The following is an 18,265-nucleotide window of genomic DNA, read 5'->3' on the forward strand; positions in this document are numbered from 1 at the left end:
TGTGGGGGTTAGATGCAGCAGATGCAGCACATGGAGCACATGGAGCTCATGATCTCTCCTAACCTGAGAGGATCTATGGTGGTGTGAGCATCCATTACCATCTAAGCACATGGAAGGAGCTGATAATACAAATGTATAGTAATATGTAAATATAAGCCTGTCTGATTATAATCTAACTACAAACTGTGAGTAAACAGATGTTTTGTTACTTCAACTTTAAAGTGACTCAGCAGTGAATTATTCAGGGGTGAATGAGAGAGAGATGAAGAAAGAAATTAACATTTCTAAAGCTGAAGCTGTGTGTACTAAAATCTGCTAATTATTTACTACAAATAATCCAACATTATGTTATGTTACTAGGTGCATTGGCTTTGCAATTCAGTCTTTGACATGGCAGGTTTAATGCCATCTGCTGTACAGTAGCTGAAATTTAACCTTAGTGAGGGAGTGTTTCTAGGGAAGCCTGTCTCCTATGTCACTCACTCCCTCACATACCCTCCACCTCAGCTCAACTATACTAGGTTGAGTGCTTGCCACCATCTGGGTCACCCTATCTAGGGGTTGGAGGGTAGCACTCACTAGGGTATCTGGGGACTACCAACCTGTCCTCAGGCCAGACCAGACACCGATCCTCAACCTGCATTGTGCCTATCACTACCTTGTGGACAGGGCACAATAAGCACAGCAGCCTTTGAGCCCCGTCACATCAATGGCCTTGCATCTTCATGATTAGGCCATCCATCTCCCAATCTGGAGCTGCATCCTCAGGCACTTGGCTCAGGGGACAGTCATTTCCTGCTATGATGTCTGCACCTCTCTCCACAGTACTGCCATCAACTCCATGAAGTACCTCACTCCACAAGTCAGCAGTCTCCTTTTGAGGACATGGTCGGGCAACTGGGCTGGCAAAACCCGCCCAGCCAGCCCAGTTGCCCGGCCATGTCCTCAAAAGGAGGGCATGTCCGGGTAAAACCGGACATATGGTAACCCTACCCAGTTAAAGCTTCTCTGGCTAACACTTTCTGTGTACAGCTTGTAACTTCAGTTCCAGCTCCACTCCTGGAGTCTACACCTGCTTTTCCTTGCTGCTCCAGCACCAGCAGCAACAACAACAACAACAACAACTCTATTTTCACTTTCTCACAGAACCTTTCTCTGTTAAGTGCACTGCCTCCACAAGTTGTGCTTTTCTCCAGGTGCACACTGTGCTTGATCAGGTAAGCTTCCCAGCTTGCTAAGCACTTTCTCTCATTCAACATGCAGTTCAGTTCCACACACTGTGCTTACTCCAATCAGGTGCACACTACAGCTCAATCAAGCTTCCAACCTGTAAGAAATCTGCCACTTGTAGCTCATTCTGAAGCCACAACACACTCTCTTCCACTGTCTCTCTAGTTGGGAACAGTTTCCAGAGTACTTGCTTTCACATAAACGTTTTTTTTCTCTCATTCATCTTGCCAACTCTTCTAGCTTGGTGTGGCTTGTACAACAGCCCCAAACACACTCTGCTGCACCTCTCTGACCCCTCCTGTGCATTCCAGGTCAGTTTGCTTGCTAAACTCTACCACTGCAAAACATTTCCAAAACCCCAGCGAAAAGAAAACTTGCTTGCCCAGCACTTGCTCTTTTATTTTCTCTAAGCTCTCTTGAGGCAGCTTGGGCAAAAGAAATCAGATTAATTTGGGGTTTAACTCTTCAGTCCTGTAAAGTGGAGGAATGTCATCTGGTTTTAATTTGCTCAAGAAGTCTAGCTTTTGCTAGACTAAGAGGTTAGAAAGGTCAGTGAGAAATGAAACTCTCTTTGTCCCTTTTTGAGAGAAGTAATTATTTACCACATCTGGATACCATTATGAGTAAGGCATACTGTAGTTTTAAAAGGATTAGATTGAATGCTGTTTAGAAGGAGATAGCTTAAATATAGATAATTCTAGATGATTTAGAATTTGTCTTATAAGGAATTCTGATTTCTGCTTATTTTAAAATATGTTTTATTCTGTGTAATTAATAAGTTCTATTTCTATGTAGAATATCTTCCAATTCAGTGTTACATCTTTGACTGACTTTTCAAGTGAAGCTTTGTCTGCCATCATCTGGTTTGAATTATCTACAGTCCTAGCTAGTTTTGTGTATGAAACTAATAGGTGAAAGAGGTCAGGGAAAGTCAAGTCATCTCCTTGATGAATAGCTAAATGAAGGACTGGTTTTCTGAAAGTAATAATAAATGTATGTGTACCATTAAGCAAGATTGGCCCTTGACCCCTTAATGAATGCCAGAACCCAGTTAGTATGAAGTTAGCTGGGAACCTGAGAATTTGATCATAATAAAATGCAAGAGATAGGTGCCCCATTGTCTAGCGTGAGAGGCCCCAGGTCATAGGTCAGTTTAGGAAATATCAAACCTATGTAACTGATATTTTTAAGTAATGTGTAAGTAATAATTAGTTCAAGGCAGGGTAATCAATCTATTCTTTACCATCTGGTGAGAAAGGGGGGCTAGAGAGGTGTAAGACCCTATATAATTGGGAGCAGAAGCAGCTTACATTAGAGGAGAGAGACAAGAAGAGAAGGAGCTGAGACAGAAGCCATAAGGTCCAGAGAGCTGAGAAAGAGAAGAAGAGACCTAGAGCTGATGTCCTACTTTGTTTGCTGGCAAATAAAGAAGATTTCTCTCTCATTCTGGTGTGTGGTGTTTGACTCCTGAAGTACCACAGATTCTGCTAACAATAGTGGTAATTCCTGCAACACTCTAAGGCAGAGCTAAAGAGCTAATCTTCTTAGCCTTTATCTATCCCCTCCCCCCAGCTGTACTGAGGCTGAGCCCTGGAGATACGAGGGCTGTCTCTTTTGCAGAGACACAAAACATCCTACCACTACCACAATATGTGATTCTGTGAGCCAAGTTGGTGCGGAAGGCCTTCAATAAATACAGCCAGACAAGGAAGAAATGAACAAAAACGACTTTATTAACCAAGCACTGAATCCTGTTATCTCACAGGTACAATGGGTTACCATATGGCTCCAGAAAAAGGAGGACGGATTGAGCCAGCCGGGTTTTACTTCCATTGCTTTCAATGGTTAGATTCAGAGGCAACTTCACACAGGCTTGTAGCTGACAACCTTAAGTCTACAATACACCTACACTGCTACTTGCAGGGTTTCCCAACGTAGGTCTGCCTCCAGACAGACCTCAAAGACAACATTCTCGTAAACCTTATAGTTTAGCCTGCCTTAGCCATGTATTGGTGGCTTACACACAAGCAGTGGAAACCTACACACTAGGGTGGCTTCTCTCCTCCCAAGGCCTCCCTGTTATTTTCTGCCTGAGGGCTTTTACATCCTGCTCACTGTTGAGCCCTGCCCTCATGGCCAAGCTGCCTAACCTCCCTATGCTGCATTGGTGAGATCAAGTAAAAATGTTAGCAACAATCAGTGGCGATCCTTGCTCGGTTGCCACCCGGGGCGGATCGCTGCTGCGCATCCCTCCCCCCCCCCCCCCCCCGGGAGCATTCTTATCTGCTGGGAGCAGCCGCACCCGGTGGTTCCCTGCTTCCTCTGCCCTGGAACAGGAAGTAACCTGTTCCGGGGCAGAGGGAGCAGGGAACCAGTGGAGCCGACAGCTGCTTCCTGCACCCCCTCCAGCGGCGTGCACCCGGGGCGGACCACCACCACTGCCCTCGGTACGCCACTGGCAACAATAAAGAACTGCTCCGATGCTATCAAATTCAATTGTAGTCCAGTGAACTGATCCGAAACTCAGCACAATTCAGACAGATGAAGCACACACAGGGGAGCTTTTGGATGGTGGCCGCTTTGATGACATAGGGAGAGCGTCTGATGTCAAGGAGCTGAGTACGCTAGGAAGCAGGAATAAATGACAAATTCAATTGTAGTCGGCGAATGACAGATAGAGCGTTTCATAGGTTTACTTGTTTTGTTTTGCGTGAATGGGAAAGATCAACAGTTGCACGGAGGCGAGGGAAAAGGAGACTTAAATTTTTAACGTCCCTGTTCTGGCTTACTGCACCGCTGCCCTTCTTCAATTTTCCGGCCCGCCAGCAGCATCAGTAAGATAAACACATTGCCTTCTGCAGTCCCGGAAGCTCTTCCTCTGTTGCAGCGTCCCACCTGTGTGGGACAGGAAACTGTAACAGAGGGAAAGCTTTTGGGCCACTGAAGGCAGTGTGTTTACTTTACTGAAGCTGCCAGATGCCCAGAAAATTGAAGTACAGCAGTGCAGTGAGCGGGAGGACAGCCAGTAGTGCCAAAACACAGGCATTTGACTGGTCATCAGGGTTGGGGGAGGGGGCCTGGGCCCACAAGGCCCTCCATAGCTACGCCACTGCCTTATGGTCTTTGGACACAAACATCCCCAAGTCCCGCTCTTCTTCCATACACAGAAGCAATTCACCCCCAATACTGTACCGTTCCCTTGGATTATTGTAACCCCAGTGCATGACCCTACATTTCTTACCATTAAATCTTAGTTGTCAATTTTCAGACCAGTCTTCAAACTTCGCTAGATCCTTCCTCATGCTATCCAAACCCTCCAGGGTGTCCACCCTATAACAGAGTTTGGTATCATCCGCAAAGAGACAAACCTTACTAGACAGCCCTTCTGCAATATCACTCACAAAGATGTTAGAAAGGGCTGGCCTGAGGACCGATCCCTGTGGCATGCTACTGATAACATCCCTTTTGCCACTACATTCTGTCTGCTCTCATTTAACCAGTTTTTAACCCAGTCAATCACTTTAGGTTCCATACAAGGGCAGTTTATTTATCAGTCACCTGTGCGAAACCGTGTTAAATGCTTCACTAAACTCCAAGTACACCACATCTAGAACCCCTCCCACGTCTAACTGTTTAGTCACCCAGTCAATCAATCAGATTCTTCAGACACAACCTGCTTCTAGTGAATCCGCGCTACCTCGGGTCCTGCAGTCCATTCGAGTCGTGAAACCTCATCAGCATGTATTTGCATGCTCACTGCTCTGTGAGCTGGCGAGCTCATTGGTTCACGCATATGTCGGCTCTTAGCATTCTGCACTAGAATATGCTGGCGCTAGTCCAGTGCTAATGGCCTCTAGCGCCTGCATTTGCCTGGGGGCCTCAATGAGCAGAAATACCACCACAGCAATTTTATTGCATGGTCTACTACTGGAAACTACACACAGGAGGCAGTCTCCCGCTCTTTCTAGCTCCAAACTCCTTCAGAGAAAAAGGAAACTGACCTTATCTAACATTTCTAATAGTATACTGGAAACAGGATAACAGGTTGTTGCCTCTCCCTTCCACCAGCTTCGATCCTTTCTGACTAAATCTCCTTGTGAATCCATGACCAAAGCCTGGATTGTACCACTGTGGTCATTCCTGGAGGGCAATAAATACCATGGCAAAATGGTTCAGTTCACTCTGCTCTCAAATATAAATACACCCTCTGCTGAGGGGAACATAGACCTTACATAATGCACTTCAGAACAAAAATACTTTTCAAGTGAAAACAGTTTCCATTTCAAATCACTATATTTATTGTAGACACAACAAATAAAAATAATAGCAGTTGCTAAAACCCCTTCCGCTCCTGGAGCTCTGACCTTGGCAAAGCTATTCCAGATTTGTCACTTTCCTGTGTACAAACTATTGTTCTGGTTAATTCCAGTCTCCAGGCACTCTTATTTGGCCAGATGCGAGAGGAAACAAAAACCTCACTCAATCATGACAAGGGCCTTATGCAAACTGTACTGTAGCACGCAGTTTGTTTTCAGTCTGCTTGTGAAAACAAAAGTGTTAATCTAAGTCAGTTTTGTCCTGTGCAGTGCTTGCCCATGCAGTCCAGAAGTCTCTCCTATGGTTTACACTTCCTCAGTGTTCCAAATGCAATGTCATTCCTGAACTTAAATTGAAACATAAGAATCTTGAAGACATAAACCCCCCCCACTGTGTAACATTTGTATTTAACAAACAATCAAAGTAGCACAGTCTATTCCTATCACAAGCTCAGGCTCAAACATGAGTGAGCAGACCCAGTCTGTGGTGGTTCTAAAGGAATAGCTTTTACTGATGGAAATACCAACTATTTCATTTTCTCGAATTTGGTAACTTCGTATTGTCATCTCAACAATGAAAACAGAATGGCACAGCAGGAAGCGTCATTTATATTTGATGTTCAATATTTTGTAGGATGTTTAAGATGTTTGCCCATCGTTTTCCCTCTCTGATCAGCTGCAGGACAACTGTGTGGCCAGTTTTGCCTCCCTCTTGTTTGCTGAGGGATGAGCCAAAAACAGTTTAAGACTGAAACCTTTAGGATCACTCATGTACCAGCAAGATAGGAGACTTCTACATAGAGCTAACTATATCAAACAATTTTATGTAATAATGTATGGCAAGGTTCTTTGTCTAGCATACATATAGGACAGCAGTGATGGTATTTAACATTGTCAGTCAGCAGAAGAGAGATTATGAAATCCACCAAGGAATAAGCAAGATAAAAAGAGGCAGCAATAGGCCCAGGCAGAAGTTGGTGATCCACAATAACTTTATTCAGATGGGACTCGCACGGCCCATGTTTCAGCAACAGTGCTTTTGTCAGGAGTCAGTATTTGCCAAATCCACAAAATAGGCAAGGTGGTACACATCTATAGAATAAACACTTCTAAATGAATGGGTGATGTATCCGTTGTATGACAGAAGCAATTTTTTCTCATGGAAAAACTTACTGCTTTTAAAACGGATGGAACGGGTACATTACCTGTTCATTTAGAAGTGTGTTTGTTCTGTAGATGTGTGCCGCCAAGCCTATTTTGTGAATTTATCAAACACTGACCCCTGACGCAGGCACTGCTGCCAAAATACAGTGTGAGGAAGGGAGTGGTATAGCAGCAGGTTTCTCTAAGAACACAAAGCACTCTCGCACTGGTGTTGAAGTTAAACCACCTTACAGCAGGTGGCGCTAACCTGCTGAGTCAGAGGGGTGGGGCTCAGGCAAGATACCCTGGGGCGGGGCAGAGCAGTTCAGGGAGGCTCCGAGAGAAAAGGTCTCTGGGAGAGAGGCCGAGTACAGTCAGAGGTCTCCTGGAGGTAAGTCCCAAGTGAAGGAATCTTAACAGGGTGTTGGGTGGGTTGTGGTATCTGTGAGTTGTCCCAGGGAAGCAAGGAGTGGCCCTAGCTCAGAGGTTTACACTGTGAGTTAAGAAGTAGATGCCCAATGATTGCCTGAGAAGAAATAGAAGACTGCCAAGGTAAAAGGATGCCTTTATTTATTTGTGAAGGCCCTGGTCCTGGGTGTCCCAGCTGAAACCAGGCCTGGATTTATATGTGAGTAATTTGAACTGTGCTGAAAAAGCCTGACAAGACAGAACTGTTAAGAAATGTGGAACTAATTGTCAACGTGGTTGTTGCCCACGTTTGAGCCTGAGTTTGTGATAGGAACAGACTGTGCTACTTTGATTGCTTGTTAAATAATCATACTTTTCTTTTGACCTATACTACACCCTGCCTGTGTCTGTGAGGACTCCATGCCTGTCTGTCAGCCACACTGCCACACACAGGCTGTGTCAGGTCCCATCTCAATAAAGTTATTGTAGTTCAACTTCTCTCTGAGCCTTTTGCTGCCCATTTAACATTGTAAAGTATGTTCCAAAACCATGAGAAATGTAGCAAAACTAACAAAACTGTGGTAAGAAGGTGGATGAGAGATGTTTGTAAGTCAGAGTATTCTACATTTTTGACAGTAAAAATGAGTATTTTAGCTTTTAAAAGGGAGGGGGGGTGTCATTTAAGAAAAGAGATGCAAACTTACCCAGCATCCTGGGCTTCATGGGCTCGGAGTATGGATAACAAGTTATTGTGTTGTAAGAAATCACAAACAGCAGGGTAACTGTCAAAGAAAAGAAACCAAACTTGTCAATTATGTTACTGAAATTTGTCTATAACAATGAAAAGTGTGTCTTCATTGAATTGTATATTATTCTCCAAAGGAAGTTGTTCCTTGGTTAAAGAATGATAATTTCCATATCACAGAATGGTATTTACTTCTATTCCTCCGGTTTTCAAGCTATTCCTAATGAATATGCATGAGATAGATTTGTGTACAGTGCAGGCGGTATATATGCATGTTTATCTTAAGCAAACTCATTAGGGATAGCCTGACAACCCGATCTGTTTGTGGCCTCCTTGGACTGTCACTGAATACCTGTAGTAAGTAAAAATATAGAAAAACGGTAGTGCTTGTAGCTAGAATACCACCATTGTCACTATCTTTAAAAGTTGAAACTAAACACTCACATTACTTCACCAAACAATAATCAAAAGTGAGATACCAATAAATATAACGTTAGGTGGGAGGAAAGCCTCAGAGAACTCATGAAAGCACTGTTATTTGTGCTTCTGCAGTTACAATCAGAAACATAAAATACCTCCTCTTGTATTTTTTTTTTTACTTTAAAACCAATGCTTTTGAAAACCTCTTATTTTCAAAGTCCAGTTCCTTTTAGCATTCTAAGAAACATGGTCCTGATCCTTACAAGCTTTTTGGACAGTTTTACTAAAACACATGTTGGGGGGAGGGGGGGCGGCTATGCTGATGATTGTAACTGCTGAAGAACAGATCCCATTTATATTATTTATTTGCTGCACTTGTATCCCACATTTTCCCACCTGGTTGGGAGGCGGGGGTAGTGCTGGGCAGACTTATACAGTCTGTGCCAGAGCCGGTGGTGGGAGGCGGGGCTGGTGGTTGGGAGGCGGGGATAGTGCTGTGCAGACTTATACGGTCTGTGCCCTGAAGAACACAGGTACAAATCAAAGTAGGGTATACACAAAAAGTAGCACATATGAGTTATCTTGTTGGGCAGACTGGATGGACCGTGCAGGTCTTTTTCTGCCGTCATCTACTATGTTACTATTTGCAGGCTCAATTATTGGTATCTTACTTTTGATTGGGTGTTCAATTTTGATTCATTACTTCAATTCCTCATTGGCATTTCCCTTCAGGTTCCAATTTTAGTTCCTGAGGGTGAAGAAGTCCCCTGTTGAATAACTTACATTGGCTATGATTAGAACCTCAAATTTAATTTAAAATAGCCTGCAGGATCTATAAATATGTTTATGATGCTAATTCAGTTATGTTAGGAAACTCGCTTATATTTCTAAGTCATAGAGGGTATCTAAGGAGTTCTAAAAAATTTGACACTCGATGTCCCTTCTGTAAAAAAAAAACATGCGACTGAAGTCTGTTTGGGAACATTCTTTTGCCTTCCAAGGCACAAAAATATAGAATAGTTTACCTACAACAGTTCACTTAACTACTCCTTACAATTCTTTTTGAAAGGTCTTTAAAAATTTGTTCATTTCTTAATGTTATGTTTTATAAAAATGACTTAGATGAATATTTTTTTTATTAAGATTAGATTATTGATTTTAATGTAATTCTATCCAGTTGGGATATCTGTTTGCTCTGTGATCTGCTTTGAATCACAAGCGGAATAGAAATCACAGAATAGAACAGAATAGATATCAAACAAAGGGCTCCTTTTACTAAACTGTGGTAGTGATTCCCGGCACAGCAAATGCGACGAAGCCCATTCAACTCCTATAGTAAAAGGATCCTATAGTTAATTCTTTAAATAAGTAAGAATTATGGAAAGTTAACTCCATTCACTTTCTTCAATGTGAAAGTTTCTACATGTGTTTTGGAAGTGTAAAACAAATATTCTCCAAACTATAGTCAGTCAAAGCCCAATCAGTTCTTAGGGTAAAACCCTTTAAAAGTAGCACTAAAACTAAATTATGCACCTATCTCATGAAAGAAATCATTTCTATTACCATTCCATACTCTAGAAATTAGTTGTTTTTAAATGAAAATAACAGCAATGTATGATTGAGAATTTCAGCTAAAAACAAGAGTATTAGTTAAAAATCACATTTATTGATCTTTCATTTTTTTCTGTCTTACGAATTTCATCTATCTAGGCTAAGGGTAGCATTGACAGCAGCGTAAGTAACGAAAAACTGTAAGCCTGCAAACTGGTGCATTCATAGGCCCTGCATTAAGTCATAAGCTTGGAGGGGGGAGCCCATGCCTTCTTCCAGGCCACACACTACTTTCTCAAGTTTATGCTACTGCCAATGCTCATATCTCAGGGGTAGGCTATTGGGTGCTCCTGGTTCCCCAAGTCCTTTTTAGATATCTTGGTGGAGCCTTTCTTCTCTTCAGATCTCTGGGGGAATCCCTCTTCTGTCTTATCAGTATCAAAAAGGGCCTCTCAACTTCTTGCAGCCTTAGGACCCCATCACAGGTTATGATGGCATTATGTATGACTGGAATCATAACTTTGTAAACACTTAAAATGTTCTAAAAGCCAAGGGGACAATATCTATTCTTGACTTTTATACCAATGTAACCCCGGGCACACCTCCAACTCATCAGGACCAGGATCACAAAAACAGTATACTTCTGCACACACACAGCTCCCACTGGCTGGATCATTCAAGCTGGGGCCGGAATAAATCCAGTAGGCCAAGGGTACTCTTTCTCTGGGCACTCTCACTCAAAGATTTATCAGCAGTCTAAGTGTTGAATTTCAACATACTTTACTAACAATAACTTGAAAAAGAACAGTTCATAAACTTGTCAACTTGGTCTGTACAATTCAGGGTGTTTTTCTTCAGATGGTCAGCACAGCTGTAAACATACACTCCACATGGTATCAGGGCTTTTAAACTCACAGTTCAGTTCTATCCTAAATCTGCTCTACTTAATTCCTTGATTAAATTCTCAGTCCACAATCATCTCCACATAATCTCTTTAGTTACTCTCTGTCCCATCCTGGATCAGGGGCCATTCACACATGCAATGAAATTCCTGCCAGAAGTAAGGCACGACTGCTCCCACTTCTCCTACCTGGGGTGTATTGTCCCCCAAGCACTCCTTGTTCCCAGTTTGGGAACGCCCTGCAGGCACCCGCTGCTGTGTAGCAGAGGCTTCCAATCACCACACACTGCAAACTTCTCCTGCTTTGGCTCCCAGGACTTTCCCCTCGGTGCTACAGTTTTCAGTGTGGGCGGGCTACCAAAGACCAGAATTTTCTCCATTCAATGCCACATAGCATGAGAGACGGAACTGGAATTGTCGATTACTTTTGTCACCGTTCATTAAGCATTGGGAGGACTATTTTATTAACATACTTATTACTTTGTTCTAAAGAATCATGTGTCACTGAATGTTTGATGTATGAAGGCTTGATTATAATGGCAGGCTTCAATATCCATTTTGAATCATTTAGGGGAGAAGTTATCAAATTGGGCTATTGTTAAGCTCATGTTGATAACTCCCCTCCTTAATTTCAAACTGGCATTCTAAGTCATAGTTGGGTTTCTCCAGTATGTAACCTCATTTATCAGATGAGTCATACATTGAACCTTATTTTTAAATCAAATGTGGACAGTTCATTATTCTTGATTGATCATATTAATCTTATCATAAATTTGTCAATGTGGCTCTTCCCAGAGTCTTAGATAATCAATAACATTCCATCTATGATTTACTTGTTAAGAGCTCAGATATTAATTTCTCCTGAAGTCTGTACGAGGATCTTTTACTAAAGGTTAGTTCGAGTTAGCTGCAGCAGGGCCCACAGGAATAAAATGGGACCTGCTGCAGATAACTCGAACAACCTTTAGTAAAAGACCTCCTAAGTTTGTTAGCAGATCTGTATGAGCTTGATCAGTCTTTCCCAAGTCCACTCCTGGAGTACCCCCTTGCCAGTCAATTTTTCATAATATCCACAATGAATATGCATGAACTTGATTTGCATACACGACCTCCATTATATGCAAATCTCTTTCATGCATATTCATTGTGGATATCCTAAAAACCTGACTGGCAAGAAGTACTCCAGGACCGGACTTGAGCTAGATAATTTACATGAGGATGAGTCACTTGATGCAATGACTGGAATATGGATTCAGGAGTTGGAAAGCGGAACTGGCAATTTCCCCGCAATTTCCCATCCAATATTCAGCTTGCGGCAGCCTTCAGTTTTAAAGCTACTGACCACAATGGGCTGGATTTAACCTGGATATTCAATGTTGGGGCCAATTCTAGGCACTGGCATTAAATATCCAGTGCTGGCAACCGCATAGATAAGCAGGAAGAGATAGAACTGCCTGTGGTTTATCTCTGATCTCAGAGCACTGAGGGAGGAAATAACATAACGTGGAGGGGCATAATCGAATGGGGAGCCCAAATTTTCCTGAGGGCGTTTTTGCAGGATGTCCCCATGAAGGGCGGGGAAACCAGTATTATTGAAACAAGATGGGCGGCCATCTTTCGTTTCGATAATATGGTTGGGGACGCCTAAATCTCAACATTTAGGTCGACCTTAGAGATGGTCGACCTAAATGTTGCGATGGTTGACCTTAGAGATGGTCGTCCCCGGTTTTTGGCGATAATGGAAACCGAGGACGCCCATCTCAAAAACGACCAAATCCAACTCATTTGGTCATGGGAGGAGTCAGCATTCGTAGTGCACTGGTCCCCCTGACATGCCAGGATACCAACCGGGCACCCTAGAGGACACTGCAATAGACTAACTGATGCACTAACTGAACGGAAAAAGTCCTTCCCTTACCAATCCCTTAGCGATTCGGAAAGGAACGGGCATGCATGAAGGAAATCGCATGCAAATGAGCTGCTGCTCACTGTTAGCTCATTTGTACATGATTTCCTTCCTAAGGAGGGGAAGCCAGTGCAGAGCAGCCAAGCATTATGCGTGGCTGCTCTGCGCATGCCAAAGACGGCTTCATGCACGCAGAGTAGCTGCGTGTATAATAGCCGTCTACAACCTTAAATAAATTGCTATCTACAACCTCAGAAAAATACAAGTCCAGGTGAAAACGTTCAAGTGCGCGTCAGGGACGTCTTTCTTTTTTTTTTTTTTTTTAAGAGTATGGGTGAAGGACGTCCTTTGCTATGCCTCCATCCCTGCAATGGCAGTTGAGGATGTCCAAAATGTGGATGTTTCTGTGAGAAGGACGTCCATGCCTTTGCTATGCCTCTGACACCCTTTATTTGGATTTTGGATCACAAGTAGCAGCAGTGAGATTTGAACCGGCTACTTCTGGATTGCAAGACCAGTGCTCTAACCACTAGGCCACTCCTCCACTCCACTCCCTTAAAATTTGGCCGTCCCTGTGGGGGAGAGGCAGTTCAAGACGTCCAAAATGTTTGAAAGAAGGATGTCCACGCCTTCGCTATGCCTCTGTTGACACACACATACTCCCCCCCCCCCTCCCCCCCCAGGGACCTGCATGCTGCTGCAATGGACCTGAGTATGACATTTCAGGCTGGCAAAAAAAGTTTTTAAAGTTGTTTTTTTCGGGGTGGGAGGTGGTTAGTGACAACTGGGGAGTCAAGGGAGGTCATCCCCGATTCCCTCCGGTGGTCATCTGATCAGTTCGGGCACCTTTTTGAGGCTTGGTCGTAAGAAAAAATGGACCAAGTAAAGTCTCCCAAGTGCTCATCAGGGACACCCTTCTTTTTTCCATTATCGCTCGAGGACGCCCATCTGTTAGGCACGCCCCAGTCCCACCTTCGCTATGCCTCTGACATGCCCCCGGGAACTTTGGTCTTCCCCGCGACTGAAAGCAGTTGGGGACGCCGAAAATTGGCTTTTGATTATGCCGATTTGGGTGACCCTGAGAGAAGGACGCCCATCTCCCGATTTGTGTCGAAAGATGGGCGTCCTTCTCTTTCGAAAATAAGCCTGTATAAAAGACCTGTAAGTTTCTCATTTGCTTCCCGCTGCTAAGGCAGTCTGGCATTGGATTTGTGATCATTGTTTTTCATCCAAAGTGACTCCTTTTATGGCTGTTTGTTAGAATCCAGCCTTTCTCCCAGGTCAACAAGATTCAGTGTTTTGCAGTTGGCAATGCCAGGGGATTACCTACCTCCTCCAGGTGGTTACAGAGGAGGGCCCTATGAAATCATTCCCTGCCTTACAAACAGAATTTCCTTTGCCTGCCACAGATCTTTTTGCATACATGCAACTGCGTCACTATGGGGCTCATTTTCAAAGCACTTAGCCTTCCCAAAGTTCCACAGAAACCTATGGCACTTTGGAAGGCTAAGTGGTTTGAAAATATGCCTCTATGTATCTAGCTTGGCCTGGGAGGACCTCAGCGAGAAAGTACAGGAGGAACCGGCGACCGCTTTTACACTGGAGCCCGATATTCAGACTGCGGAAGATAGCCGTGGACAAGCTGAACCCGGATATTCAGTGCCAGGCTGCTTCCGGTTACCGGCATTGAATATCCAGGGGGTTTTCGGCTGGTTTGAAGGTAACCACCTATGTCAATATTCAGACATAGCTGGTTATCTTTAAACTGGCCAAAGATATAACAAAAATGACCACCAAACCCGGTTTAAAAAAAATCGGCGGATAGCCGGTTATATCGTGTGATATACTGGTTATCCACCAGCTGCTAACCGCGGATATTCAGTGAAGGATAGCCAGTTATCCCCTGCAGAAAATCAACAGATAGCCAGTTAAACACTATTCCATCTGTCAGCATCTGTTCTGACCAGTTAAATAGCGCTAAATATTGGGCGGTGGGTGCGCAACTAATGCCTTTATCCTACCATCACCGCCTATCCAGGACATAGCCACAGAACTAAACTATGGCCCTTTGTTGGCGGCTCGGAGTGCAGATAATGAGCATGTAAATATAACCCAGTGACTGTCTGAATAAGAAAAATGTATTTCTATAGCTATAAATAGTGCCTTATAAGTAAGAATACAAACATTCTGTTGGGGGGGGGGGGGGGGGGGGGGGAGGGCCCTTTATGACATTTTAAGAAATAAGTTATCAAAATGATCATATTTATTCAGTTTCAATTAGCTACAGCTACAACACTGTAGTCCAGATTCAGTAAACGGCGCTCAAATTTAGGTACTGGGAAAAATCCATGTTAAGCACTAGTCTAAAAGGGAACTTTGGACTGAGCACCCTTTATAGAATAGAGCTTAGAGCAGATTCCCATACCCAGCTTTGGGCTCAAGGACTTACACCAACTGAAACCTGGTGTAGATCCTAGAAGAAACAGAAATCCAGGAAGTAGGGGTAGGATCCTACGATGCCAGGTAGTCAAGAATTTCTTGTGTGTAGGAATTCTTTGGGTCCTCCAGGTGGATGTTGATATCTCCTAGTAGCAAGATCTTAGAGTAGGATGTGCATACGTTAGCGATAAAGTCGGTAAAATTGTTTCTTGTTTTGGCCCGGCTGCCTGGTGGTCTATAGAAAAATTTGCAACAGAGAGTGCCCATGAGAGTGGATTCGTTTATGGTGAATGTGAGTATTTCTAAAGATGGTGTTACAAGGATTGATATCATAGCTACGTTAAAGAAAGATTTGTATTTGACAGCTAAAACCCCACCTTTTTTCGTAGGCCAAGTCAGATGGATGATTTTGTAATCTGGGGGGGGGGGGGGGGGGGGGGGGCATAGGTCATTTATTATCAGGTCCTCAATGTTGTGGTTCCAGGTCTCAGCAACCCCTAGATTTTCATTTTCCACCCATGAACTTATATGAGATCCGACTTGTTTGCCACTGAGCATGCATTTATATAGGCAAGTATGGATTGTGATTTGTACAGTTGATAGCAGCCGGCATTTGATGGCATGAGGACTTCTTTGGGGTCGTTTTGGGGGTCTCCCTCTTGTTGATTGTTGGAGAGGGTGGGTTTAGTGGATGTTTGGGTGTCCTCCTACCTCAGGCTCTATACTTCCGTATATCGGTCTGAGGTCATATGGGTGCTAGCTCAAGGGGAAAGGATTGGGATTTGGAGTTGTAGGCCACGAGACTAGGTTAGGGTTTTTGATGACCAAGAGATCAGCAATAGGTAGAGCCAAGACATTTGAAGGGGCGCCATGTTGGTTTTCATAGATCTGTTAATTCCTCCTCACTTCTGCTGTAGGGGATACGTTTTTTTTTGTTTTGTTTTTTATAAAAATCTCTGATGTCAGGGGAAGATCCATGCCTTTGCTTCACTGCCACGTGCTGGGCAGGGTCACAGCTCGGAGTCCCAATGACAGTCTTGGGCCTAACTTGCTAACAGCAGATATTTATTTTGGTTGGGGAGCTACAGGAAAGTAACTGCTGTACTCACCCGAGCACAGTTCGTGCGGCCAGCATTGCTTTCTCGGTGACTTCCTACCCTCCTCCGCTTTTCTTGGTGTGGGCTGCCCGGCCATTGGCATGAATGTTAGTATTGCTTCACTTGGTCTCTGCCTCCAGTATGAGAAATCTGCATAGGCCCCGACTCGCTCACCATCTCAGCCTTCAACAGTTTTGGATTTGCTCTGGTCTCGTTCCCAAGAGCAGCTTCAGATCATTGGGCAGAATACAGAAATTGTTTTCTGGGGGAGCTTGAAGTTGAGGACTCGGAAGCAGTTGGGATTCAATGGTGCCAGGAACTTTGCATTGGTCGGTTGGTAGCAATGTGCCAGGGGTTGCCAGGGTCTCATGCAGGATGATTAGAACTCTCCGTTCTTCAATCGCACAAATTTCTTTGGACTTGAGCTGTTCCTCGTTACTGCGACTGAAGCATCTTTTCTGTCTAGTTCCACGGTCATTGGGCCGAGGTGAAGCAGAGATGTGGTCTGGTCATAGAAATATCAAGAAAAACTGATAACCTCTGTGACTGAAGTAAGGTGTATATCAACATTTATGGAGAGAAAAAGATGCCACAATCTAGCACAAACTGCCAGAGAAAAGATCAGCAAAGAATATTACAGGAGACAGAAACCATCAACATGAATTCAACCTATCCCCCCACCCCTTTATATATTTCCAGAATAATAGACAGGCACCAAACAAATCTTGACCAAAAGCATGTAAAGAACTCCTCCTTGCTCACCAGGTAATCTATAAAAACCTGTATATGCTGAGATTATACATCCCAAAAGATGAAAGTGGTATGTGTCTTTTAGAAATAGATTACACATAAAAGGGCGCAATTCTAAACTGGGAACCATAAATTAGGCACCTAGATGCAGCACGCTGAATGACATTTCTATAACTGCATCTGGGCACTCAGATTCTGTTATAGAATACTAGTGTAAGTTGGCATCTATGCACCTACATTTAGGCACACCAACTCATGCCAAGTCAACAGCAGGTGTAAATGTATGTACCTAAATGTGGCAATTTAGCATGTAACTTACAGTTTTCTGTAAATTATACACATACATGGGAGCCCCACCTATGCCTTGCCTATGCTCTGCCTACATGAATGCCCCCTTGCATTTATGCTCTAAGCAAGTTGTGCACATCAGTTATGAAATATTAGTCAGTGCCCAACTAGCAATTATGAGTAGAAGTTACAGTCACTCATATAAGTGTTGGTATTTTATCACTTTAGAATGCAAATGGATCTTACATTTAGGTGCTAAAGTTACAGAATGAGGGAAATAGGGGGAAATTCTATAACTGGGTGCCTGGAGGAGCAGATTCTATTAAGGAAGCAGTACTTAGTTTCCTTTATAGAATACTAGAGTAAAAATACATGCCTATAATTCAGATGCACGCATTAACACCAGAAAAAGACAGGAGACAGTAGAGGCTGGCCAAAGGACGATCCGCCACAGGAAATGTTACTTGAAAACACTTCATTCACAGCACCAGTTTAGGGACCTGACACGGTCCGTGTTTCAGTAGAAACAGACCGCCTGCCTCAGGGGTCACAATCAAACTCTCTCAAAAGTAACGGAATGTATAAAAAATGCTGGTGCACAAGTGTTTGTAAAACACAGGGAAGCCACATAAAATTGATCAGCACTGATAAAACAGAGCAGCCAGGAAACAGCCACAAGGCTTTTTTTTTTTGGCATGCCCATCAATATAAGCAGCATCCTAACAATGTGTCTACATTAAAATAGGACAAGCAGACAGAAGAATTCCCTGGAGAATCCTTTGTTGACATTTACTAATAAGAAAATACATCTTCACGTTTAAAATGTGAGGACAATCGTCAAATCTTTTTACATATGCAGGTAATTCTTTACCTGGGCAAAACTTCTCTACGGGTGACAGTATCCACACTACAGCATGGGTACTTCTACCTGCTAGTTAAAAGGGACAAAGACTGAAAGGAAAGGTACAATCCCAATGTTCTCAATATGTACTTATGTTGCATAGGCTTGCAGCTGCTTCAAATTCAAGAGTCAGTTTTAGCAGTGAAACAAGTGTTCCCTGTGACTGACCC

At 43.5% G+C, this 18,265-nt stretch overlaps 1 protein-coding gene across 5 annotated transcripts in view; it reads right to left on the minus strand.

Moving 5' to 3' along the window:
- PPP3CA (protein phosphatase 3 catalytic subunit alpha) overlaps positions 1-18,265 on the minus strand; it is a 743,055-nt gene that overhangs the window by 121,291 nt on the left and 603,499 nt on the right. For all 5 annotated transcript variants that reach the window (XM_030190749.1, XM_030190747.1, XM_030190748.1 and 2 more), the window contains exon 7: positions 7,802-7,879. In XM_030190749.1, coding sequence (XP_030046609.1) covers positions 7,802-7,879 — 78 coding nt within the window. The remainder of the gene's footprint in view (positions 1-7,801; positions 7,880-18,265) is intronic.

The sequence above is a fragment of the Microcaecilia unicolor genome, chromosome 2 (assembly GCF_901765095.1).
Source record: "Microcaecilia unicolor chromosome 2, aMicUni1.1, whole genome shotgun sequence".
Taxonomy (NCBI): Eukaryota; Metazoa; Chordata; class Amphibia; order Gymnophiona; family Siphonopidae; genus Microcaecilia; species Microcaecilia unicolor.